We start from the raw sequence: 26,079 nt of genomic DNA on the forward strand, positions 1-26,079 counted from the left end.
AACTGTTGGCTTCCCAATGAGTGTTCATTGGGCATAAATGCTGATACTAATTTGTCGATACTTCCAGAGAAGGTCCACGCAGAGATGGATCAAGTGATCGGACAGATTCATCCAGTCACCAACATGGCACTCAAGACAACTGTTGGCTTCCCAATGGGTGTTCATTGGGCATAAATGCTGATACTAATTTGTCGATACTTCCAGAGAAGGTCCACGCAGAGATGGATCAAGTGATCGGACAGATTCATCGGCCCAGATCCAACCTTCTCTACACTGAGGCGGTCATCCATGAGATCTACAGTGACTGCCAATGACACACAACTGGGGCACTACTTCATACCAAAAGGTAATGCAACTCTGCGATTCGCACTAGATGTGTGTGGCCATACCATATATTATTTATTAACCATGGTTATGATTCGTTTCAGACATGTTTTATATCAAAGAACCTCAAAGAAAGTTGAGCACAAAAGACAATAGGACAATCACTGGGCAATTTGAATTTGGTCGGTTCAGTTTGTAGTAGGGGATAATTTAGAGTGTTGTGTAGTCTGTAAGCCGTCTGTAGTCGCGACGTATCGCAAGACGTTCCCACGTATTTTTATCACCGTTAGCTCGTCAGCAATGACGACACTGAAAGGAAGAGCTTCAAATGCACATTAACACCAACTACAGGATTAAAATGGAAGAGAACCAATCAGAGAACACAAAAACAACAAAACAGTTGTGTAGGCACTAGAGATGCGCGGATAGGCAATTATTTCATCCGCAACCGCATCAGAAAGTCGTCAACCATCCGCCATCCACCCGATCTAACATTTAATCAAACCCGCACCCGCCCGTTGTTATATATCTAATATAGACGATGCAAGGCATTAGTGAGGTTATAAAGCTTTTGCCTGTTAAAGAAAGGAGACTGATCCAATGCAGCAGAGACATTCGCGTGCCACGCTGTCACGGCCCAGACGCACACCAGTGCGCAATCATATGGGAGCCGCGCTGAGCGCACCTCCAAGCGCGTGGAGGTGCGATGTCCCTTGCGCCCGAGGCTTCAGCGCGCATCGCGGCGGCCATCCTACTCGTCGCGGCCTAGCCCTCGCGGCTCTCGCTGCCGGCGACGGCCGGGTATGGGCCCGACGCTCCAGCGCCATCCATTTTCAGGGCTAGTTGATTCGGCAGGTGGGTTGTTACACACTCCTTAGCGGGTTCCGACTTCCATGGCCACCGTCCTGCTGTCTATATCAACCAGGGTGAGCTCCACCCCTTTCGTGAGCGCACTGCGCGCGGAGTGACCCCTGTTACGCGCCCCCGGCAACAGGGGTGGCGGGCAGGTAAGCTGCGCGGGCGGAGCGCGCGGAGTGACCCCTGTTACGAGCCCCCGGCCACGGGGGTGGCGGGCAGGTAAGCTGCTTACCTGCTGCGCGTGACACCGGCCGCGGCGAAGGCGGACGAGGCGGGGTGTCGGTGCGGTGGTGACCCTGGACGTGCGTCGGGCCCTTCTCGCGGATCACCTCAGCTACGGCTCCCGGTGGGGCCCTCTCGGGGGAAGGGGCCTCGGTCCCGGACCCCGGCGAGACGTCCCTTCTCCGCTCCGTAAAAGTGTCCATCTCTTTTTTTTTTCTTCTTCTGTTGTGGCATATGCTGCAGGTGCCTGCTCGTTTTTCGTATGTGGGTAACAACATTTAACTATGTATATATATATTTCCGAATTGGTTTAACTGCCACCCGCCTGAATCTATTTAAAATCTAATTTTTTTAAATTTCAACCGCCCGACCCGACCCGCGGATAAAATCTAATTTTTTTTTATTTCAACCGCCCGATCCGCGGATAATCCGCGGACTCCGCGGTTGTGTCCGCAAACCGCGCATCTCTAGTAGGCACTTCAAATGTTTGCTTTGACTTTAATTGCCGTGACATGTAAAAACACCATTTCTCAACTTGTTTCCTGGGGGGAAAACATGGAGATGTGTCTCGTTTCCAGGGTACCCAGTGCCCACATGCTGGTCCTTAATAGTGCTCTCTCAACTTAACAGAGAAGAACGTGTCTTTGAGAAAGGTTGACCAACGTGGAGCTTTTCCTGTTTCTGGTGCATACTTTGCCTTAAAAGTTCTCTTTCTCCCCCGCCGATGGGAAAAAAGTAAAGATCAGACGGAATCTTATACACTAGTGCCACACCCTTGCAAGGTCTTCGCCAAAGCTCGATAAATTATGTATTTTAACGTAAAGTGCAATAAATATTTGTTAGGTTTTTTTTTTCAAATTCAAAGATGCACAATTGGTTCCTAGAGTTTTCAATCACACATATATTACTGACTAGTTGATTTCATTAGGATTGATTAGGTCATTGACTCCTAGACAAGCTCATGATTGACAAACAATCCCGGCAATGACCCACTGTGGTCTTTACCAGCTTCTGTGTAACGACCCATTCTGTAAAAACGTGTTTTTGATTTGGAAGCCATTCAACTCTTAATTTTCCTGCATAGAAATTTTAAATGCATTATTAACCTACAATGTTTTTCTCTGAAATTTAAATAATGTTAAGTGGGGTTGATCAGCAAGTTTAACAACCCCTATATTAGACATTAAGGATGCAATAAATTGTACTCATGGATGTTTTGAGGTACCACACACTTCCTCTTGATTCCAACCTTATGAGAGTTTTTCTGACGGATTGGCTCTATCTGGTGGATAAAATACAGTATTGCACTGGTGTGGCTCCCTGTAGTTTTACCTGGAGTATGGACAACTCCGTTTCACAGTTGGTCCCAAACATGGAACCCTGTAGTCACGTGAGGGGCTTTTGACCAATCAGAGTGTAAATCCAGATAATCGCTTAGATTGAGCATTTGTCCCAAACAGGCCATACTTTTTACCCCTACTTGACTCCATATGGTGTACAGTTTAATTAACTCCACCTCCATGTATGCCTGGCGCCAAACCCGATTCACTGGTTGGTCAGTCCCGAGGACTTCTGAAGCGCCACCTCCACATTTTGCAGAGTGCGAGAGTTAAGGGTAAATGGCGAACTCTTTAGGAAAAGCTAAAAAGTTAATTTTCCAGCACAGTGGAAAAACTTTTTCTTGGGGCCCTAGCTCAATGTGCTAACGGCATATAATCTAGACAGAAGAGCAGCGCACAGCGATACAATTTAAGACTAGAGCAGGATTAGAGCATTTACAAGTATAAATCAAACCTGCTTGCAGGGCTCACTTCCAAATGCATGAAACTTATGACATTAAACTGCAAAAAAAATTCCAGAAAAAGCTTAATTTTTAATGAAACTGTTGGATGCTGATTATGTATTTAAAGATTCACACAACTCCTCTCTAGGCTGCCACCTTACCGTGGTAGAGGAGTTTGCGTGTCCCAATGATCCTAGGAGCTATGTTGTCCGGGGGTTTCTATGCCCCCTGGTAGGGTCTCCCAAGGCAAACTGGTCCTAGGTGAGGGATCAGACAAAGAGCAGCTCGAAGACCTCGATGAAGAACACAAACCAAGGACCCAGATTTCCCTCGCCTGGACGCGGGTCACCGGGGCCCCCCTCTGGAGCCAGGCCCGGAGGTGGGGCACGATGGCGAGCGCCTGGTGGCCGGGCCTGTCCCCATGGGGCCCGGCCGGGCACAGCCCGAAGAGGCAACGTGGGTCCCCCCTCCAATGGGCTCACCACCCATAGCAGGGGCCATAGAGGTCGGGTGCAGTGTGAGCTGGGCGGCAGCCGAGGGCAGGGCACTTGGCGGTCCGATCCTCGGCTACATAAGCTGGCTCTTGGGACGTGGAACGTCACTTCGCTGGGGGGGAAGGAGCCTGAGCTAGTGCGTGAGGTGGAGAGGTTCCGGCTAGATATAGTCGGACTCACTTCGACGCACAGCAAGGGCTCTGGAACCACTTCTCTTGAGAGGGGCTGGACTCTCTTCCACTCTGGCGTTGCCGGCAGTGAGAGGCGACGGGCTGGGGTGGCAATTCTTGTTGCCCCTCGGCTCAAAGCCTGCACGTTGGAGTTCAACCCGGTGGACGACAGGGTAGCTTCCCTCCGCCTTCGGGTGGGGGGGACGGGTCCTGACTGTTGTTTGCGTTTACGCGCCAAACGGCAGCTCAGAGTACCCACCCTTTTTGGATTCACTCGAGGGAGTACTGGAGAGTGCTCCCCCGGGTGATTCCCTCGTTCTACTGGGGGTCTTCAACGCTCATGTTGGCAGCGACAGTGAAACCTGGAGAGGTGTGATTGGGAAGAATGGCCGCCCGGATCTGAACCCGAGTGGTGTTCTGTTGTTGGACTTTTGTGCTCGTCACAGATTGTCGATAACAAACACCATGTTCAAACATAAGGGTGTCCATATGTGCACTTGGCACCAGGACACCCTAGGCCGCAGTTCCATGATCGACTTTGTAGTTGTGTCATCGGATTTGTGGCCTCATGTTTTGGACACTCGGGTGAAGAGAGGGGCGGAGCTTTCTACCGATCACCACCTGGTGGTGAGTTGGCTGCGATGGTGGGGGAGGATGCCGGACAGACCTGGCAGGCCCAAACGCATTGTGAGGGTTTGCTGGGAACGCCTGGCAGTCTCCTGTCAGAGAGTTTCAATTCCCACCTCCGGAAGAACTTTGAACATGTCACGAGGGAGGTGCTGGACATTGAGTCCGAGTGGACAATGTTCCGTACCTCTATTGTCGAGGCGGCCGATTGGAGCTGTGGCCGCAAGGTGGTTGGTGCCTGTCGTGGCGGTAATCCTAGAACCCGTTGGTGGACGCCGGCGGTGAGGGATGCCGTCAGGCTGAAGAAGGAGTCCTATCGGGTTCTTTTGGCTCATGGGACTCCTGAGGCAGCAGACAGGTACCGACAGGCCAGGCGGTGTGCGGCTTCAGCGGTCGCGGAGGCAAAAACTCGGACATGGGAGGAGTTCGGGGAGGCCATGGAAAAAGACTTCCGGACGGCTTCGAAGCAATTCTGGACCACCATCCGCCGCCTCAGGAAGGGGAAGCAGTGCAGTGTCAACACCGTGTATGGTGGGGATGGTGCTCTGCTGACCTCGACTGCGGATGTTGTGGATCGGTGGAGGGAATACTTCGAAGACCTCCTCAATCCTACCAGCACGTCTTCCCATAAGGAAGCAGGGCCTGGGGTATCTGTGGTGGGCTCTCCTATTTCTGGGGCTGAGGTTGCCGAGGTAGTTAAAAAGCTCCTCGGTGGCAAGGCCCCGGGGGTGGATGAGATCCGCCCGGAGTTCCTTAAGGCTCTGGATGTTGTGGGGCTGTCTTGGTTGACAAGACTCTGCAACATCGCGTGGACATCGGGGGCGGTACCTCTGGATTGGCAGACCGGGGTGGTGGTTCCTCTCTTTAAGAAGGGGAACCGGAGGGTGTGTTCCAACTATCGTGGGATCACACTCCTCAGCCTTCCCGGTAAGGTCTATTCAGGTGTACTGGAGAGGAGGCTACGCCGGATAGTCGAACCTCGGATTCAGGAGGAACAGTGTGGTTTTCGTCCTGGTCGTGGAACTGTGGACCAGCTCTATACTCTCGGCAGGGTCCTTGAGGGTGCATGGGAGTTTGCCCAACCAGTCTACATGTGCTTTGTGGACTTGGAGAAGGCATTCGACCGTGTACCCCGGGAAGTCCTGTGGGGAGTGCTCAGAGAGTATGGGGTAACGGACTGTCTTATTGTGGCAGTTCGCTCCCTGTATAATCAGTGTCAGAGCTTGGTCCGCATTGCCGGCAGTAAGTCGGACACGTTTCCAGTGAGGGTTGGACTCCGCCAAGGCTGCCCTTTGTCACCGATTCTGTTCATAACCTTTATGGACAGAATTTCTAGGCGCAGTCAGGGCGTTGAGGGGATCTGGTTTGGTGGCTGCAGGATTAGGTCACTGCTATTTGCAGATTATGTGGTCCTGATGGCTTCCTCCGGCCAAGATCTTCAGCTCTCACTGGATCGGTTCGCAGCAGAGTGTGAAGCGACTGGGATGGGAATCAGCACCTCCAAGTCCGAGTCCATGGTTCTCTCCCGGAAAAGGGTGGAGTGCCATCTCCGGGTTGGGGAGGAGATCTTGCCCCAAGTGGAGGAGTTCAAGTACCTCGGAGTCTTGTTCACGAGTGGGGGAAGAGTGGATCGTGAGATCGACAGGCGGATCGGTGCGGCGTCTTCAGTAATGCGGACGCTGTATCGATCAGTTGTGGTGAAGAAGGAGCTGAGCCGGAAGGCAAAGCTCTCGATTTACCGGTCGATCTACGTTCCCATCCTCACCTATGGTCATGAGCTTTGGGTCATGACCGAAAGGACAAGATCACGGGTACAAGCGGCCGAAATGAGTTTCCTCCGCCGAGTGGCGGGGCTCTCCCTTAGAGATAGGGTGAGAAGCTCTGTCATTCGGGGGGAGCTCAAAGTAAAGCCGCTGCTCCTCCACATCGAGAGGAGCCAGATGAGGTGGTTCGGGCATCTGGTCAGGATGCCACCCGAACGCCTCCCTAGGAAGGTGTTTCGGTTACGTCCGACCGGTAGGAGGCCACGGGGAAGACCCAGGACACGCTGGGAAGACTATCTCTCCCGGCTGGCCTGGGAACGCCTCGGGATCCCCCGGGAGGAGCTGGACGAAGTGGCTGGGGAGAGGGAAGTCTGGGCTTCCCTGCTTAAGCTGCTGCCCCCGCGACCCGACCTCGGATAAGCGGAAGAAGATGGATGGATGGATGGAGATTCACACAAGTTATGACATACTTTGACAGCAATAAGTCAATTTAGACAAATAGTCTTTATTCTCTCCACCATGAGACAAAAAAAAAACAGCTTACACTGACAATCCTTACTTTGGACTAAACAGCTGTCAAATATGTTTGAGATAATTATGAGGTGGACAACAAAACCTGCTCAGAAGCTTCAATAACATTTGCAAAACTCGCTAAACCTTCTCATGAACACTTAAGTGTTCTCTACTTGTGACCTTTGCTGGTCTTAAAAGACACTTGGAGGACTTTGTCTCCCAGTCTGTAGCCGTTCAGGTTATGGATGGCCATGGCGGCCTCCTCGTAGTTGGTCATGGTCACGAAGCCGAAGCCTTTGCACTTATTGGTGTTGAAATCACGGATCACCTTCACATTGACAACGGCGCCGAAAGGCCCGAAGAGCTGCCAGAGGATGGCCTCGTCCACCTCCTGGCCCAGGTTGTAGATGAAGATGCACCAGCCTGACGATCCCCCGGAAACTCCGCCCCCTCCACTCATGTGGTCGACACTCATTGGCGAGAACCTGAGATAACAAACAGCGAGTAGATGAGCGAAAACATAATCTTCCGTAATCAATCCGGCAGGGATTGGTACCGAATTCGGTATGACAGATATTCCGTCAGTACTACGGTACTATTTCGATACCTTTATTGCCTGTGATGTTACATCCAGCTGCAGACTATGCTAACAAGCAAGTACCGTATTTTCCGCACTATAAGGCGCACCTAAAAACCACAAATTTTCTCAAAAGCTGACAGTGCGCCTTATAACCCGGTGCGCTTTATTACGATTCATTTTCATAAAGTTTCGATCTCGCAACTTCGGTAAACAGCCGCCATCTTTTTTCCCGGTAGAACAGGAAGCGCTTCTTCTTCTACGCAAGCAACCGCCAAGGAAAGCACCCGCCCCCATAGAACAGGAAGCGCTTCTTCTTCTACTGTAAGCAACCACCCGCCCCCGGAAGAAGAAGAAAAAACGCGCGGATATCACCGTACGTTTCATTTCCTGTTTACATCTGTAAAGACCACAAAATGGCTCCTACTAAGCGACAAGGATCCGGTTCATAAAAAGACGCAATCTCTCCATCCGCACACGGATTACTACCGTATTTCACAGCAACTGATATTCCTGTGAACCGCACTGTGGAACGGGAGCACGTACGGTGAATATTCGCACCACAGGGAATGAGAAGTCATCCTTCACTGTGGTTCTAGCTTGCCATGCTAACTTCCACCCATGGTGATATTCAAAAGGAAGACCTTGCCAAAAGAGACCTTTCCAGCCGGCGTCATCATAAAAGCTAACTCGAAGGGATGGATGGATGAAGAAAAGATGAGCGAGTGGTTAAGGGAAGTTTACGCGAAGAGGCCGGGTGGCTTTTTTCACACAGCTCCGAAGGCGAACACACCTTCACTAAGACGGGCAGACAGCGCCGGACGACATACGCCAACATTTGCCAGTGGATCGTAAATGCCTGGGCAGATATTTCGGTCACAACTGTGGTCCGAGCTTTCCGGAAGGCAGGATTCACAGAACTACTGGACAACAACAGCGACACTGACTCCGATGACTTCGACGAGACGGAACCGGCCATTTTGGATCCCACGCTTGCGCAACTTTTCAATTCGGACACCGAAGACGAAGAATTCGAAGGATTTACGAATGAAGAATAACTTCAGAAGGTGAGCGCTATGTTTATTTTGTGTGTTGTGACATTAACGTTCGAGCAACATTATGTTGCTATTGCTCTACACCATTTTGAATTTTACTATGTTTGTGATTGCACATTTGCGTACATTTTGGGACAGAGTTGTTAGAACGCTGGTTTTCAATATATTATTAAAGTTTGACTGAACTATCTGACTGTTTTTTTGACATTCCCTTTAGCGCAGCGTAGGCGCGGCTTATAATCCGGGGCGGCTTATTGGTGGACAAAGTTATGAAATATGTCATTCATTGAAGGTGCGGCTAATAATCCGGTGCGCCTTATAGTGCGGAAAATACGGTACGCTCAAATGTAAAGTATGCTACAAAAAGCGCTTGCACGATGCTAACTGACATTGCTATACAAATGCTACTGATTAGTAAAGATGTTCCAATCAGGGTTTTATGCTGCCTATCCCCATCATCTGTAAATTAGATTGGCCGTTACCAATCACTCATTGATTGTACAATTTATTTATTTATGCTATTGACAGTTTAACAATAACACAATATTTAAACTAGTTCCTTATTATTTTCCTCTCTAATATGTTCTGCATTGTCCTTCAGTGATAACGGTACTTAAGATACAAAAAAACAAAAAGTTGATTTGCCATAATGGAAGTGATTATTATTAGCTTAGTGGAGTGTCTCCACACTGTATCAGGCATGTGATTTGATCTTAATAAAAAGACTGAAAATAAGCCAAGGGTCTGGGGGCCGCAGGACCATAGTGGGGGGATTCTGCCTTGGATTTTATAGCCAATTTCTGTCTCTTTGACTCCCTCTCCACTTCTAACTACTCCAAATGCAAAAAATTATAAAGAGTACAAACAATGTTTATTCTATTAGCTAACTTCATTTATCTGAATGGTGATGAAATAACAAATATCTTGCAGTCATGTTGTTTGTTTCAAAATGATTCAACTATTCAATGTCAAAAGACTACTCAGTAGAAATAATAACAAAATGTCAGCTACGGCCTTGTTGTAAAACACCAATGAAAATGAAATGTAGCATTTAGACAGGCTTGACTGTAGCAAAAGTCATCACGTGTCTGCCAAAATTGTGCGTGTTCTTAAATGTGTATTCTACGTCTTCAATGCCAAGAGTTTTAAAAATTGGGCTTACATGGTAAACATCCATCCAGCCATTTTCTACCGCTTGTCCCTTTCGGCTTCGAGGGGGGTGCTGGAGCCTATCCCAGCTGCATTCGGGCGGAAGGCGGGGTACACCCTGGACAAGTCGCCACCTCATCGCAGGGCCAACACAGACAACATTCACACACTAAGGCCAATTTAGTGTTGCCAACTCAAATGAATGTGTTCTATCCAGACGCATACATTTGTCCAAGTTCCTGGACGTCGTCTACATCACTCGAAGAAAAATCTAAGGAATTGAATCCCTCTGCCATCTTCCACTAGTTTTTTTTATATATATATATATATATATATATATATATATATATATATATATATATATATATATCGCCCTCTTGAATATTCCCTCTTCTCTTTTCCGACTCTCTCATCATTTGGGATGTCAGTTGTGATTTGTCTTCCTGGTTCGACGACCCGCCCCATCGTGCCTCTGATTGGCCTGTCCGTAATGTTTTGTCCTAATTTTAACCAATCTTGACTCATCATAGTAAACAAACCAACCAATCATGTATTTTCTTATACGTAAACCAACCAATCATCATTGATGTTTCCCATATATTTTGTCCCCTGCCCGGGGAGTTGCTTCGATTTTTAAGCTAATCATTTTTACAGAAAACCGTAGTTTTTACCACTGTATTATCAAAAACCGTACTCATTACAGAAAACCCGTAGTTGTTGGCAGGTATGGCAAAGAGACGGATCAAGATTTTAACACACATTGTAGTTCGAAAAAACGAAGAAAAACGGAAAATAATTGTTTAGATTTTTACAGAGTTAAAAAAGACAGATTTCCGACTATAGACGGAAAAATCATATGCCTGCTGTATGGAGAGCTTCTAGCTGCTTGTCAGTTGGGGGTCAAAAAAAAAAGTCAGTCATAGATCGGCATTTGAGATAGGCAATAAAATTCAGTAAATCGGTCACATACTGTACTTTTACACGAAAATCGCCCTTACTAATAAGCAGTAGCTATTTTACATGGTGATTTCAACACCTCCAAATTCGGTAATTAAAACTACAACTAAGATGCATGTTACAATCAAACAGCTGGTGTGTAATAAGTACGATATTAATAGTACAAACACGTTGTAGGGCTCGACATAAGACTATACCAGCACATCCAGGTTCATGGCAAAGACTACTCCCTGACTACAGCCACAAACCGTTGCACCATAGTCTACACTAGTACCATCTAACGTCTTGGAATTGCAACTGCATGCAAAGTCTACTATATATATATATATATATATATATATATACATACACCTGCAAATGAAACACTAACAAGTAGGGGTGTAACGGTACGTGTATTTGTATTGAACCGTTTCGGTACAGGGGTTTCGGTTCGGTTCGGAGGTGTATCAAACGAGTTTCCACAAGGACATATTAAGTAGCGTACCTCACGTTGTGTAAACAATGCACACCGAGGCACAACACACGGCATGCTAGCAGCGACCGGGCTAAGACAACATGTAAAAGCCAGAGCTGGAAGACCCTCCTGCCTCGTTAAGATCTCCCGTTTGGGAACACTTTGGCTGCGCGGTGCGATACAACAATGGAGGACGGAGGTTTGCCGACATTGTTCAGCAGCTGCTTCTGACAACACGTCAGACATGCTAACCCATTTGAAGCGTCACCACCGCATTCAAGCAGCCTCTCCTCGGCGAGTCAGGCAGGGCTAAAGCAATAACAAATGTTTTTATAGCAGCAGATTTAAGACCATATTGCATTAAAAACTAGATTTTGACCCACTTCTATGGTGGAAGAACAATGAAACCATATATCCTCTTACTGCCAAGTTAGCCAGGCGGGGGGGGAGGGAATAAAAGTTCATCTTAGGCTGAATTGACTTGAAACTGTTTAATGTTGCACTTTTTATATGTAGAAGAAAAGTTTTGTCATTTTATTTAATCTGAGCAACAATTTGAGGCAGTTTAATGTTGATTAACGTGGACCCCGACTTAAACAAGTTGAAAAACTTATTCGGGTGTTACCATTTAGTGGTCAATTGTACGGAATATGTACTGTACTATCTACTAATAAAAGTCTCAATCAATTAATCAAAAAAAGCACTTTATATGTAGAAAGGTTTTGTTAAGAAACAATTCTGAGCCTTATCTTATTTAGATTTGATTTTATATATGTTGACCATATTAACCCTGGCAATGGACCCTGTGTGTATATGTATGTTATGCCATTGTTTACAAATTTGGTAAATAAATAACCAAAAAAATTATATTTTCTTGTTTTCTTACTGTACTGAAAATGAACCGAACCGTGACCTCTAAACCGAGGTACGCCCCGAACCGAAATTTTTGTGTACCGTTACACCCTACTAACAAGATGTAACAACTGGACAGCACAGTTATCAAATATTGTATTAAAAAAAAATCTAAAAAAAAGTTAAAGTACCGTCAAACACCAAAGTACCAAAAATCGATACCGGTTTTAATTCTCATGTACTCAACCCTACCTTCAAACAAGGCAAAAGCTACTTATTTATCAAATGTTGACTCACCTGAACCTCTGTGCCTGGTGGTGCACTGGTCCTCCAAAACGCCGCGATTGGCCGTGGTACATTTGCGACATCAGCTGCGAGTTCCTGGCCTGGTTGGGATTGGCGGCAAACTTGACCGTGATAGGCTCAAGGCTGCCGGCAGGTGTGTACCCGTTCAGGTGTTTGACGGCGTCCTCGGCCTCCGCCTTCTTGTCAAATCTGATGAAGGCTACGCCCCGCGACAGACCTACAAAGCCGATCGATCACACGTTTGAGAGGAAGCAACCTTGCAGTCACATATTTATTAGGACGGACTGACTGACAGAGCGAGTGATCACCTGACGCCTGGTCCACCAGCACCCGAGAATTGATGATGTGTCCGTAGGGAGTAAACATGTCTTCCAGTTCCTGTTGGCCCAGATTGCGTGGCAGACCGCTAATGTACAGATTAGCATCTTTAATGGTGTCCGAGCTCGGACGTGCAAACGACACCTGCAAGTAGACCGCAACAGAGTTTAACATCTTGACAACCGACAACCAAATTCCACCAGAGTTCAATAAAATAAAATTTACAGCTTCAAAAACAAAAATACATTTCTCCCATTTAAATTGGTGTATTCAAAAGAAAAAAAGAAAAGAAAAAAGATTTATCACACTACATGAAAACAAAAGCATCAAACAGTCACTTAAAACAAACAAAAAAACAGTTTATGAAATAAAAGTAGCAGTTAAAAAAATAAATGTCAGACGGTAAGAGCAAGTTGTTTGGGGTAAAAAAAAAAAAAAAAATGTTGGAAACTACCTTGTAGATACAGAAACAGCGCCGCTTACTGAGCGGGAGAACATAGCATGTGAAAATCAAAGAGCACCTGTGGGACTTTACCTTGATAGTTTTAGACTGTAGCCTCAGGCCGTTGAGGGAACTGATTGCCCTCTCGGCATCACTAGCGTTAACAAAGTTAACAAAGCCGTAACCTAAACTGTTGCCTAGAGAAACACAAAGCAAAACAACAAAACAAAACCAGAAAAAAATTACAGAGGTCAGAAGATAAACTCAACAAAAGTGTACATTGTTGAAAAGTGGGCGCCGACACGTCTTCTGGCTGAGACGAGGTGACCTTTGACCTGGTGAGACTTCCACTGTGACACTATAAAGAATGCTTTATGACAAGAGCGTTCACTCTGGAGGAAACATTCAAACAAAAAAGTCATTATTTGACAAAACAAAAAAACAAAACAAAATCATCTGCGTTCGAGTGGCTTTAAAGGACCAGTTCACCATCTTGGTTGCTTTGTTGGATGAATGGATGAAGGGGTTCCTGAACCATCATACAGTCGTACCCCAACCTATGCACTTCATTGCTTCTGCGACGGAGCGCTTCACTCAAAACACTCATCCCAAATCAACATCGCCAATTGAAATGCACTGAAATTCATTTAACTCAAAAACGGCATGTAACATGCCTTTAAAAACAAACAAACTTTTAGATAATAAATATTGTATGAACAACCATACTTTAGAATGCACCACAAACCACTACAGACGTTTTATGATGTAATCATGTACCGTATTTTCCGCACTATAAGGCGCACCTAAAAACCACAATTTTTCTCAAAAGCTGACAGTGCGCCTAATAACCCGGTGCGCTTTATTACGATTCATTTTCATAAAGTTTCGGTCTCGCAACTTCGGTAAACAGCCGCCATCTTTTTTCCCGGTAGAACAGGAAGCGCTTCTTCTTCTACGCAAGCAACCGCCAAGGAAAGCACCCGCCCCCATAGAACAGGAAGCGCTTCACCCGCCCCCATAGAACAGGAAGCGCTTCACCCGCCCCCGGAAGAAGAAGAAAAAACGCGCGGATATCACCGTACGTTTCATTTCCTGTTTACATCTGTAAAGACCACAAAATGGCTCCTACTAAACGATCCGGGTCATAAAAAGACGCAATCTCTCCATCCGCACACGGATTACTACCGTATTTCACAGCAACTGAACCGCACTGTGGAACGGGAGCACGTACGGTGAATATTCGCTCCACAGGGAATGAGAAGTCATCCTTCACTGTGGTTCTAGCTTGCCATGCTAACTTCCACTCATGGTGATATTCAAAAGGAAGACCTTGCCAAAAGAGACCTTTCCAGCCGGCGTCATCATAAAAGCTAACTCGAAGGGATGGATGGATGAAGAAAAGATGAGCGAGTGGTTAAGGGAAGTTTACGCGAAGCGGCCGGGTGGCTTTTTTCACGCTGCTCCGTCCATGTTGATATATGACTCTATGCGCGCCCACATCACAGATGGTGTCAAAAAACAAGTGAAGCACACAAATACAACACTCGCCGTCATTCCGGGTGGATTAACCAAAGAACTCCAACCGCTGGATATTGGTGTCAACAGGGCATTCAAATCACGACTGCGAACTGCGTGGGAAAAATGGATGACCGAAGGCGAACACACCTTCACTAAGACGGGCAGACAACGCCGGACAACATACGCCAACATCTGCCAGTGGATTGTAAATGCCTGGGCAGATATTTCTGTCACAACTGTGGTCCGAGCTTTCCGGAAGGCAGGATTCACAGAACTGCTGCACAACAACAGCGACACTGAATCCGATGATTTCGAAGAGACGGAGCCCGCCATTTTGGAAGCCACGCTAGCGCAACTTTTCAATTCGGACACCGAAGACGAAGAATTCGAAGGATTTACCGGTACGAATGAAGAATAACTTCAGAAAGTGAGCGCTATGTTTATTTTGTGTGTTGTGTGTTGTGACATTAACGTTCGAGCAACATTACCGGTATGTTGCTATTGCTCTACACCATTTTGAATTTTACTATGTTTGTGATTGCACATTTGTACATTTTGGGACAGAGTTGTTAGAACGCTGGTTTTCAATATATTATTAAAGTTTGACTGAACTATCTGACTGTTTTTTTGACATTCACTTTAGCGCAGCGTTTTTTTGACATTCACTTTAGCGCAGCGTAGGCGCGGCTTTTAGTCCGGGGCGGCTTATTGGTGGACAAAATTATGAAATATGTAATTCATAGAAGGTGCGGCTAATAATCCGGTGCGCCTTATAGTGCGGAAAATACGGTACAGCATATACTTTGGAGAGTGACTTCCACGGTATCTCTTTTAAGCAGCTTTGCCATATTTTCATGGATAAATGTCCGCTGTTTGGAGTTGGCCATGTTTTTGATGATTTTCTTCTTTTATTTAATGAAGATCGTTAATTTCTTCCATGCAGTCTCCTTCAAATTCACTTTCTCCGTTCCAGTGGTTGGAAAACAAAGCTATGTCGATCTCTGGCTATTAGCTGATGTTAGCAAGCTAATGTGGATCTTATGGGGTTCCCTGTGGCATTCCTTATGCCAACTGTGAGAAGGCTTGTACGGTAACTTAAATAACTTATATACTGAAAGCATAATTAGCCGCTCGTATCTCAAAGTACTCGGAAGTTGAGGTACAATTGTGTAGGGATTGAAAGTGTGACGTAGTAAACAGTGCATTGTGGGTCTTAAAAGCTTATTTATACGGCTGAATGCAAGACTTTGCACTTAAGTTTTGTTCTGTTCTTTAACAAGTTTAAAACATAGTGCGAGCATGCGGCATCCGTAACTGCCACAATTGTGGTCATGTTAACCTCAGGAAAAAAGGATTCTGTGAGATTTTCTAATTTTCCAGCGTGAGCAAAGCCGAAAGAAGTCAGACTGGACTCTCACTATTATGTTAGATCCACTATGGACTGGACTCTCACTATTATGTTAGATCGACTATGGACTGGACTCTCACAAAATTATGTTAGATCCAACTATGGACTGGACTCTCACACTATTATGTTACATCCACTATGGACTGTTCTCTCACAATATTATGTTGGATCCACTATGGACTGGACTCTCACAATATTATGTTAGATCCACTATGGACTGGACTCTCACAATATTATGTTAGATCCACTATGGACTGGACTCTCACACTATTATGTTAGATCCACTATGGACTGGACTCTCACAATATTATGCTAGATCCACTATGGACTGGACTCTCACAATATTATGTTAGATCCACTATGGACTGGACTCTCACAATATTATGTTAGATCCACTATGGACTGGACTCTCACAATATTATGCTAGATCCACTATGGACTGGACTCTCACAATATTATGCTAGATCCACTATGGACTGGACTCTCACAATATTATGCTAGATCCACTCGACGTTCATTGCACCGGTCGCCCAGGGTGGGGGGACATCTGCGGTCCCCTCCAAGGATTCTCATTGTTATCCCATTGGGTTGAGTTTTTTCTTGCCCTGATGTGGGATCTGCGCCGAGGATGTCGTTGTGGCTTGTGCAGCCCTTTGAGACACTCGTGATTTAGGGCTATATAAGTAAACATTTATTGATTGGTTATGAAGCTTATGAAGAGACTGCAACCAGCCTGCATAGCAGCTGTGAGATGATCAAAAATGACTTTTAAGGCCATCACCTGGTACATGTTGGTGTGTTCACGGCATTTTCAGACTGGTAAATTTAAATCAAAGCATGATTTATTCCGTTTCCCTTTTTTAGTAGGCTTTGGGGTTGTACGGTATACCGTTACTAATGAATTAAATACGATACTATACTACCCCTGTAAAATACCTGTACTATTGTTTTAAAGGACATTACGCCGCGCTGTCGTCACATTGCTGGAGCAGAAGTGCAAGTTCGGCAACGCACACATACGAAGTACTTACAAACAGACACAGTGTAGAGACATAAGAGGCAGAATGGACGCATTTTGCCTTAAAAACAAACAATAAATGAGAAGCTATAAACACTGAAACGTAGCTCTACAAGAGGTGCTTTAAAACATTAGCTGGCTGCTAACGTCCACCCACAGTCAGTGTTTTAGCTAATTCTAAATCACTAATCCTTACCGCAATGGTGACAAGCAAACTACGTTTCTTACAAGTGTCATCCTTGCTGGACGAGGAATAGCTAAACATGCTTCACTATACGCGGTAGGGGGATAAAATAACTACCGGTAAACGCTAACAGCATACTGGCGCTCCTGAATGTAAACAAATGGGTGGATCTATACATTCATCGACTGTAACAATACCAGGTACAGGGGTCGTATCTAGTCCATACTACAATGATTACATCAATATTGTTTATTATCACAAAATCTTTTGTGATTTTTTTGTTATAGTCTGTAAATACATCCCTGGACACATGAGAACTTTAATTATGACCAATGTATGATCCTGTAACTACTTGGTATCGGATTGATACACAAATGTGTAATAAAGCTAATGTAAAGTATCAAACAACAGAAGAATAAGTGATTATAATATTTTAACAGAAGTGTAGATAGAACATGTTAAAACACAAAATACACCGATATTAACAGTAAATGAACAAGTAGATTAATAATCCATTTTCTACCGCTTGTCCCTCATAATTTGACAACATAATGGCATGAGAAATGACATTTTGAAAAGTAGCGAAATACATTTCGGTACCGGTACCAAAATGTTGCCATTGAGACAACCCTAGTAGGGTGTTAGCGTTAGCCAAGTTAATGGCGGGTTACAAAACACTGTACAGTATTTTGGAAAAAAACATGTCTGTTTACTTTTAGTCTTGGGTATGAACAAAAATGACTGAGTGTTATTTTCGAAGAAGTAGAGCCGTGTTTAAAGTATTTTAAAGTACTAATGGACTTGTTTTTTTTTCAGGGAAACCTGCCTAAACAAATAAGGCTGGGCACCCTCACTCCAGCTTTGATTCAAAAGAGATGAAAGCCGCAGATTAACCGCAATTTGAACAGACTTTGCATTCTGAAATTCTGAAAAACTGACTCTGATGATGAAATATAGACTAGTTTGGTTTCGACAATGGCGGCAGCTTACTCAAATCTCTTGTTCATTGGTAGCACTTAAATGGATCGATTCCACCAAACTTATTTTTTTGAGGTAGCGAGCCTTTGAAAAAGGTAGTTTGTCTCGGCAAAGTCGCCTGATTTTTTTTGTACGATCCATTTTAATCCAGTTTGTTGCTCTCTCTCTCACATTACTGTGGGAACCGTTCAACCATGTAAACAAAAACTTTTGCCAGCAAATATGGCTGCCGCGGCCCCACAGTGCAAATGCAATAAAACGCAGAAAAGAAAAACGAGATAAGTGTGAACTGGTCCTCTAATCTTGTCAGAAACTCTCGTGAACAGGAGGATATCGTATGTATCATGAAAGTGAAAAACAAGTTACAACAGTGCGCAAAAAGAACCACAAGATGGATCTGCAAAATAATTGAGAAATAAAAATGGCCGCCAATACATGGCACAGCATAGTGATGCACTTCCTGTGCACAGGAAAACAAAACAGTCCAGCAGGGGGGGAACTCTTAAAAGAACAACAAAATATGTAGGTCAATTAAACAAAACAAACATACATTTGAAAGAAAGAAATAAAATTCACGGGAGGAGCGACTGATCACATGTAGGCCTGGACCAATAACACATTTTTCCGTGACGATATTTTGACCTATAAATTATTGCCGATAAACCATATTATTGCCATTATTTTTTTTGAGGCCAAATTAACCTATCCAATGACAACACACAATAATAATTGAAGTAAACCCTTTCAAATGCATTCAACTTACCAAGTTAAATAAAAGTTAAATAAAACAAACAAACAATCAAAATAAAATATACTCTGTCTGTAAGCAAAATGTTGCACTTGAATAAAAACACCCAAAATCAATAAAATAGCTTCTGTCTCTGTTAAGGAGGGGTGGAAGACCCTCAAATATACACAACCAAAACAATAAAAAAATGGCTAAATAAAGTTATTGTGAACAAAATAACTATCATTAATACCGTGGTATTGTTAAATGTGCTGAAAAAGTACTTGTACACACATTAAAATCTTTCAAAAAAGTTGTATTTTCTTAATAACTTAAATAGCCACACAATATACTTTCTTGGCAGGGGAAACATTAAATATTGTTCTGGCTTCATAAGAGCCACATTATTTGTATTTGTGTATTTAAATATGTTTATCGTTTATTTTAAATTATAAAAGGTTTATGTGACATCACGCAAGTTCACTTCCTGTTGAACGGAGTCTGTTGTCAAGTTTATCGATCACTTTGTGCAAAAACAGCACATCCTTTATGTGCTGTTATACATGTAGTAAGTTTAGATCGGGGAATGACGTTTCTTAATGTGGAAAAACGTTAATGTCTTTTGTTTATATTTGAGCTAGCTGGCAAGCTAGCGCAGTCAATCCGTATCAAAGTGCGGTTTTTCGACCATTTTAATTAACTACAGTAATAAAGTTAAAGTTAAAGATAGTGACACACTAGGTCTGGTGAAATTAACCTCTGCATTTGACCCATCCCCTTGTTCACCCCCTGGGAGGTGAGGGAAGCAGTGCCTGGGAATCATTTGGTGATTTAACCCCCAATTCCAACCCTTGATGCTGAGTGCCAAGCAGGGAGGTAATGGCTCCTATTTTTATAGTCTTTGGTATGACTCGGCCGGGGTTTGAACTCACGACCTACCCATCTCAGGGCGGACACTCAGGTAACTAACTGTTGTGAGTTTTACAGCGGTTATTATTACTATTGTTATTACTAACGCAGACACCGATGCAAAGGAGTAACCGCTCTTGCAGACCGCCTCGCTCGCCGAGCGCTTATTAAAAAAACACAAACTTCAATGTGAACGTAAGAGCCGCGTGTTGGTCAGGCCTGCACTATGTGATGCTAGCAGGCCAGCAGCATCGCTTTGCCTAAAACAATAACGAAGAGACAAGATGATTCATCCCCTTCTTTTCATTCCGCTACAGCACAAAAGCGTGAATGCTCTTGAAGCATACACGTGGCGCTTTATCGACGCTGGAAAACTTAACGACTCAATTTGAATTTATTGTCAGTTAATTGACCTATCGAGTATCGGCCCAGGCCTAGTCACATGTCCAGGCGTCTCTTGTCCTGACTAGTCAACACTTCATTGAAATTAGGTCATAATCTAACAAGACACATGCTAGTTTCAATTGGCGCACTAGCATACTTACACTTCGCATTAAGTGCGTTCACTAGGGGTGTAACGGTACGTGTATTTGTATTGAACCGTTTTGGTACGGGGGTTTCGGTTTGGTTCGGAGGTGTACCAAACGAGTTTCCACACGGACATATTAAGTAGCGTAACGCACGTTATGTAAACAATGCACACCGAGGCACAACCCACGGCATGCTAGCAGCTAACGGGCTACGATAGACTGACCATACTTCCTCTTTTCAGCGGACATGTCCTCTTTTGCGGAGCTGTCCGGGCGGAGTTTCTTAAATGCCTCAAATGTCCGGCATTTTGAGTTAGGGTTGCGTTTATTTTCAATGTACGTTCAGGGTTAAGAAGGGGTTAAAAACAAAACAAATTGTGTGCCCAGCAGCATTGGCGAGGGAGGGGCAGAGACAGAGAGAGATATGATGAACGCGCATTCGTCGCCAGGCTCTGCTTTTTATCCATAGATTTATCAGATTTAATTTTTTACTATCTATAGCAGGGGTGTCAAAAGTGTGCCCCGGAGGCCATTTGCGGCCCACAGCTAATGTTTTAAAGCCCACGGCACATTCTAAAAATACTATTAAAATAAACAAAAACATAACAAAAGTGAAATAAAAAAGCTTAAAGGTTGAATGTAATTTAGAAAAAGTTGCAATGTTGACTAATAAAACATAACTGTTTTTTCTTTCTTTCAATCTGTCATTGCTCAAAACATAATATTGAATCAAAATCAATGTTATTATGAATTATTGACCTATCCAAGGTTCCGATTACCTCACATCAAATATTCCACTAAGAAAAATATTTTTGGTGGAAGATTTTGCAAATTTCGTAAATAAATAACCAAAAAATTTATATTTTGTTGTTTTCTTACTGTACCGAAAATGAACCGAACCGTGACCTCTAAACCGAGGTACGTACCGAACCGAAATTTTTGTGTACCGTTACACCCGTAGCGTTCACAGTATAAAGCACACAAAATGCAGTGCGCCGTCATTACCCAGATATTGCACTCAACGTGCCCTCAAAGGGTTACAATGGAGGAGCTTACCACCCCTTAATTATCACCATCTTGAGTGGTTGCAATTCACCATAAAAAAGCGGCTATATTTTGCAATAATTTCCGGTAAGTGCGAAGAACTATTGAATTTGGGCCAGGATGATACTGTCAGAATTAACATCCACAGGAATGAAGTACGCAGTGTACGTTATATGCGTATTTAAGTGCAAGTACAGAAGTGCGCCAATAGAGACGTGGCCTCCATTGGATGTTTTTGTTGTCGTTGACTCACAAAATTGTTTTAGCACTCTTGTGAACAGCTCCGTATATACTCCTTACTGGCAAAGAGACGAGAAAATGTGCTAATGGCGACTGGCTGGGCTACGTGTTGACATTGAAGGCGTTCACAGCTTTCTTTTGCCGGATTTACCTGCAACTTTGTCCCTGATCAGCTTAGCCGACTCCAACTCGCCAACGTTACTGAACAGGGTGCGAAGGTCGTCCTGGTTCATGCTCTGCGGCAGGTAGTTGACGATCAGGTTGGTTCTGGAGTTGTCGTCCTCCATCATCTGGTCATTGTAGCCGTTGTCGTACATCTCCTGCGGGAGGAGCACACACACACACTTGAGTGACCCGCTCACTAGCGCCTCCTACGGTACGGCAGCGGTGGCAGACTATCACCTTTGCACTGGCTCCTTGGGAGTCTCTGGTGTCGTTCTGAGACGATTGCACCTCGCAGACCTGAAACAAGACGCCGTATACACTGAGCCGTGGGCTTTGACAACAAAAAATGTGTTAATGGACTCCCAAATGATTCGCTCACCTTCAAGTACCTAATGTGTCCTCGTCTCAGCGCCATGGCAACCACTGATGCGACTGATGCCTTTCTCTGCAACAAATTATTACATTTAGGACTGATCGGCAGCATTAGCTTGAGTCACTTCTGTGGACTTTACTTGAATTTTGGATTGTCGCAATATGTTTTTCCCTGCCAATAAGAGATGCAATCATGCTGCAGATGCCAAAAAGAGACCCAGCCTGAGAGACATCAGGACTCCTCTTGCCTGACCAGGGCTCAGAAAATCCGTACAGACTCCTCCCACCAAGGAATGTTTTCACTGCTGGACTCTAGAAAGAGGTTCCGCAGCTTCTGTAGCAGAACCACCAGATTCTGTAACAGCTTCTTCCCTCAGGCCATAAGACTCTTGAACACATCATAATAATCCCCTCAATTCCCCCCAAAAAACGGATTAACTGGCTGGAATATAAAGACAATATAACATACATCCATAAACGTGGATGCATATGCAAAAGCACAATATATTTATCTGTACAGTAATCTATTTATTTATATCTGCACCTTTTTGCTCTTTTATCCTGCACTACAACCAGCTAATGCAACAAAATGTCGTTCTTATCTGCAGGGGCGCCGCTAGGGATTTTGGGCCCCATGAAAAGAATCTTTACAGGGCCCCCAACACAGTGTCATTATTTTTTCTGTATTATAATTTCATCATCATTAGGGGCCTCTCTGGGCCCCCCTCCATCATGGGCCCCTAGAATCCGTCTCCTTTACCCCCCCTTTTCGGCACCCCTGCTTATCTGTACTGTAAAGTTCAAATATGAATGACAATAAGAGGAAATCTAAGTCTAAGACATGAGCAGAATTCCCAGAACAAAGATGGCTGACTCTGAGGTGAAGTGAAAAAATAAATGTTTCTTTCATGTTTTTGTAAAACACTTGATTGTAATATTCAACAATATTATAAAGTAACATATTTTCTAAAAGACATTTACCTTTTCCACTGCGCCTCTACAAAAGCCGGAATCTTTTACGGCGGCATCCTGTAAGGAACTGCACTTTTTGGGGGGGGATTTTGCCTATCATTCACAATCCTTATGTAAGACGAACATGTGTTTTTCTTTTTTTTGTGCATTCTAAGTCGTGAAACATGGCTAGTGCTAGGTGGCTGACAACGCAGCTAATGGGAGCACACTATTACGTCCATAAAGAACTCTAAATACCGCCAACAATACCCCATTTACATCTTGAGAAGTATTAGCAATAACGCAGACAAACTACAAACCCCGTTTCCATATGAGTTGGGAAATTGTGTTAGATGTAAATATAAACGGAATACAATGATTTGTAAATCATTTTCAACCCATATTCAGTTGAATATGCTACAAAGACAACATATTTGATGTTCAAACTGATAAACATTTTTTTTGTTGCAAATAATCATTAACTTTAGACTTTGATGCCAGCAACACGTGACAAAGAACATCCCACAGGTGAACAGGCAAATTGGGAACAGGTGGGTGCCATGATTGGGTATAAAAGTAGATTGCATGAAATGCTCAGCCATTCACAAACAAGGATGGGGCGAGGGTCACCACTTTGTCAACAAATGCGTGAGCAAATTGTTGAACAGTTTAAGAAAAACCTTTCTCAAACAGCTATTGCAAAGAATTTAGGGATTTCACAATCTACGGTCCGTAATATCAAAGGGTTCAGAGAATCTGGAGAAATCACTGCACGTAAGCAGCTAAGCCCGTGACCTTCGATCCATCAGGCTGTACTGCATCAACAAGCGACATCAGTGTGTAAAGGATATCACTACATGGGCTCAGGAACACTTCGGAAACCCACTGTCAGTAACTACAGTTGGTCGCTACATCTGTAAGTGCAAGTTAAAACTCTCCTATGCAAGACGAAAACCGTTTATCAACAACACCCAGAAACGCCGTCGGCTTCGCTGGGCCTGAGCTCATCTAAGATGGACTGATACAAAGTGGAAAAGTGTTCTGTGGTCTGACGAGTCCACATTTCAAATTGTTTTTGGAAACTGTGGACGTCGTGTCCTCCGGACCAAAGAGGAAAACAACCATCCGGATTGTTATAGACGCAAAGTTGAAAAGCCAGCATCTGTGATGGTATGGCGGTGTATTAGTGCCCAAGACATGGGTAACTTACACATCTGTGAAGGCGCCATTAATGCTGAAAGGTACATACAGGTTTTGGAGCAACATATGTTGCCATCCAACTAACGTTACCATGGACGCCCCTGCTTATTTCAGCAAGACAATGCCAAGCCACGTGTTACATCAACGTGGCTTCATATTAAAAGAGTGCGGGTACTAGACTGGCCTTCCTGTAGTCCAGACCCGTCTCCCATTGAAAATGTGTGGCGCATTATTAAGCCTAAAATACCACAACGGAGACTCCCGGACTGTTGAACAACTTAAGCTGTACATCAAGTAAGAATGGGAAAGAATTCCACCTGAGAGCTTAAAAAATGTGTCTCCTCAGTTCCCAAACGTTTACTAAGTGTTGTTAAAAGAAAATGTGATGTAACACAGTGGTGAACATGCCCTTTCCCAATTACTTTGGCACGTGTTGCAGCCATGAAATTCTAAGTTAATTATTATTTGCAAAAAAAAAAAAGTTTATGAGTTTGAACATCAAATATCTTGTGTTCACTTCCTGTTCTCAATTTATTCACGATATACTCCATAAGTAATAACAATTAAAAATTAATAGATAAATAAATAATAATTGGTGAAGTAAGTTATATTTCATATGGTGAGATGAGTAAGATTATCTGCAAATGAAAGATGAATTCAGAATGTTTATCATGGTTCTCCTTCTTTGTACTTTGTAAACACTAAGTTTGAAGAGTTTTTGAAGTGGATCATTAGTACATTGTTTCATTTCTTTGCTTAATCCATTCCATAATTTAATTCCACATACTGATATACCGAAGGTATTAAGTGTCGTACGTGCGTACAAATATTTTAAATTACATTTTTCTGTAAGATTATATTTATCCTCTTTTGTTGAGAATAATTGTCGCAGATTATAGTTTGCTTTGTGTATAATTTTAGCTGTTTGCAAATTAACTATGTGGTGGAATTCCAGTATTTTTTATTCAATAAAGGGTTTGTATGTTCTCTATATCCAACATGATGTGTTATTCCAACTGATCTTTTTTATAACACCGTTAATGAATGAAGTGTACTTTTACCATGAATTGATTATGGCTTAAACAAGTTGAAAAACTTATTCGGGTCTTACCATTTAGTGGTCAATTGTACAGAATATGTACTGTACTGTGTAAACTGTACTGTTTCATATAATGTATTCTCTTCCTTTGCAATCTACTGAGTTTAAATCAATCAATCGATCCTGTTGTAGCTATTTCCCCATATTTCTACACAATAACTCAGATAGCAGTTCGCCTTTAAATACAAACACACAAACTTCTGTCATCTTGCAGCATTTCTTTCATGCAGTTATTTTTGGGGTTTGTGCGTTATGGAAAATTCCGCTCATTTTTTTTTTTATATCTTTGCGATTGCAGCATTTTTGAAATGTGTAGCATTTGTTTTGTTGTGTTTGTGTATTTTTGTATAATTTCTGTGTAACGTACGTTTGTCACGTTGTGCTTTCGGACGTTGCTGCGCATTTTCTCCCCCTACCGGCCACCGTACAAAAATGCATTACCACGTTTTCAGGCATTCATTTTAAGCATTAAATATTGTTTATGTTACAGGTCAGAGTGATTCAACCTATTATATATGAATTCCTCTAACTAACGAAAATGTGTGAGTATAAATGTTTAGTGTGTAGAATAATGGTGAACGTGAAGCAGCTAACGTTAGCCCGGGCGCAGACAAAGAAAATGATGGCGGGAGCTATTTCCCGCTAACACGGCTAGCATTACATTCTTACCTGGAACTTTCGAAGGTGACGGACCGTGAAGGTTTCGCACGAAGCTGTAGATGTTGTATTTCTTCAAATAAAAGTACAAAACGGGTGGCTAAGGTTAAATGTTACACATAGGAGGGGTCACGCGGAGACAATGCTGCAATTTCTGTCTGCGTCGTCGTCCTCGTCGTTTTCTTCTTCTTCGTCTGCTTCTTCTTCATCTTACG

At 43.8% G+C, this 26,079-nt stretch overlaps 1 protein-coding gene across 2 annotated transcripts; it reads right to left on the minus strand.

Annotated features, from left to right (window-relative positions):
- Positions 1–6,726: 6,726 nt before the first annotated feature.
- Positions 6,727–26,079, minus strand: LOC133617912 (ELAV-like protein 1-B). 2 transcript variants are annotated; one of them, XM_061978292.2, is made up of 8 exons: positions 25,877–26,079; positions 21,965–22,030; positions 21,823–21,882; positions 21,572–21,740; positions 12,958–13,061; positions 12,398–12,566; positions 12,096–12,321; positions 6,727–7,239 (listed from the first exon to the last, which is right to left on the minus strand). In XM_061978292.2, exons 2-8 carry the CDS (start codon positions 21,998–22,000, stop codon positions 6,924–6,926), a joined length of 1,080 nt encoding a protein of 359 aa, XP_061834276.1. In that variant the 5' UTR covers positions 22,001–22,030; positions 25,877–26,079; the 3' UTR covers positions 6,727–6,923. The 2 variants fall into 2 exon arrangements, with proteins under 2 accessions (XP_061834276.1, XP_061834277.1); XM_061978293.2 differs by having other exon boundaries at positions 12,413–12,566; positions 25,877–26,078.

Source organism: Nerophis lumbriciformis, linkage group LG18 (genome assembly GCF_033978685.3).
Source record: "Nerophis lumbriciformis linkage group LG18, RoL_Nlum_v2.1, whole genome shotgun sequence".
NCBI classification, from domain to species: Eukaryota; Metazoa; Chordata; class Actinopteri; order Syngnathiformes; family Syngnathidae; genus Nerophis; species Nerophis lumbriciformis.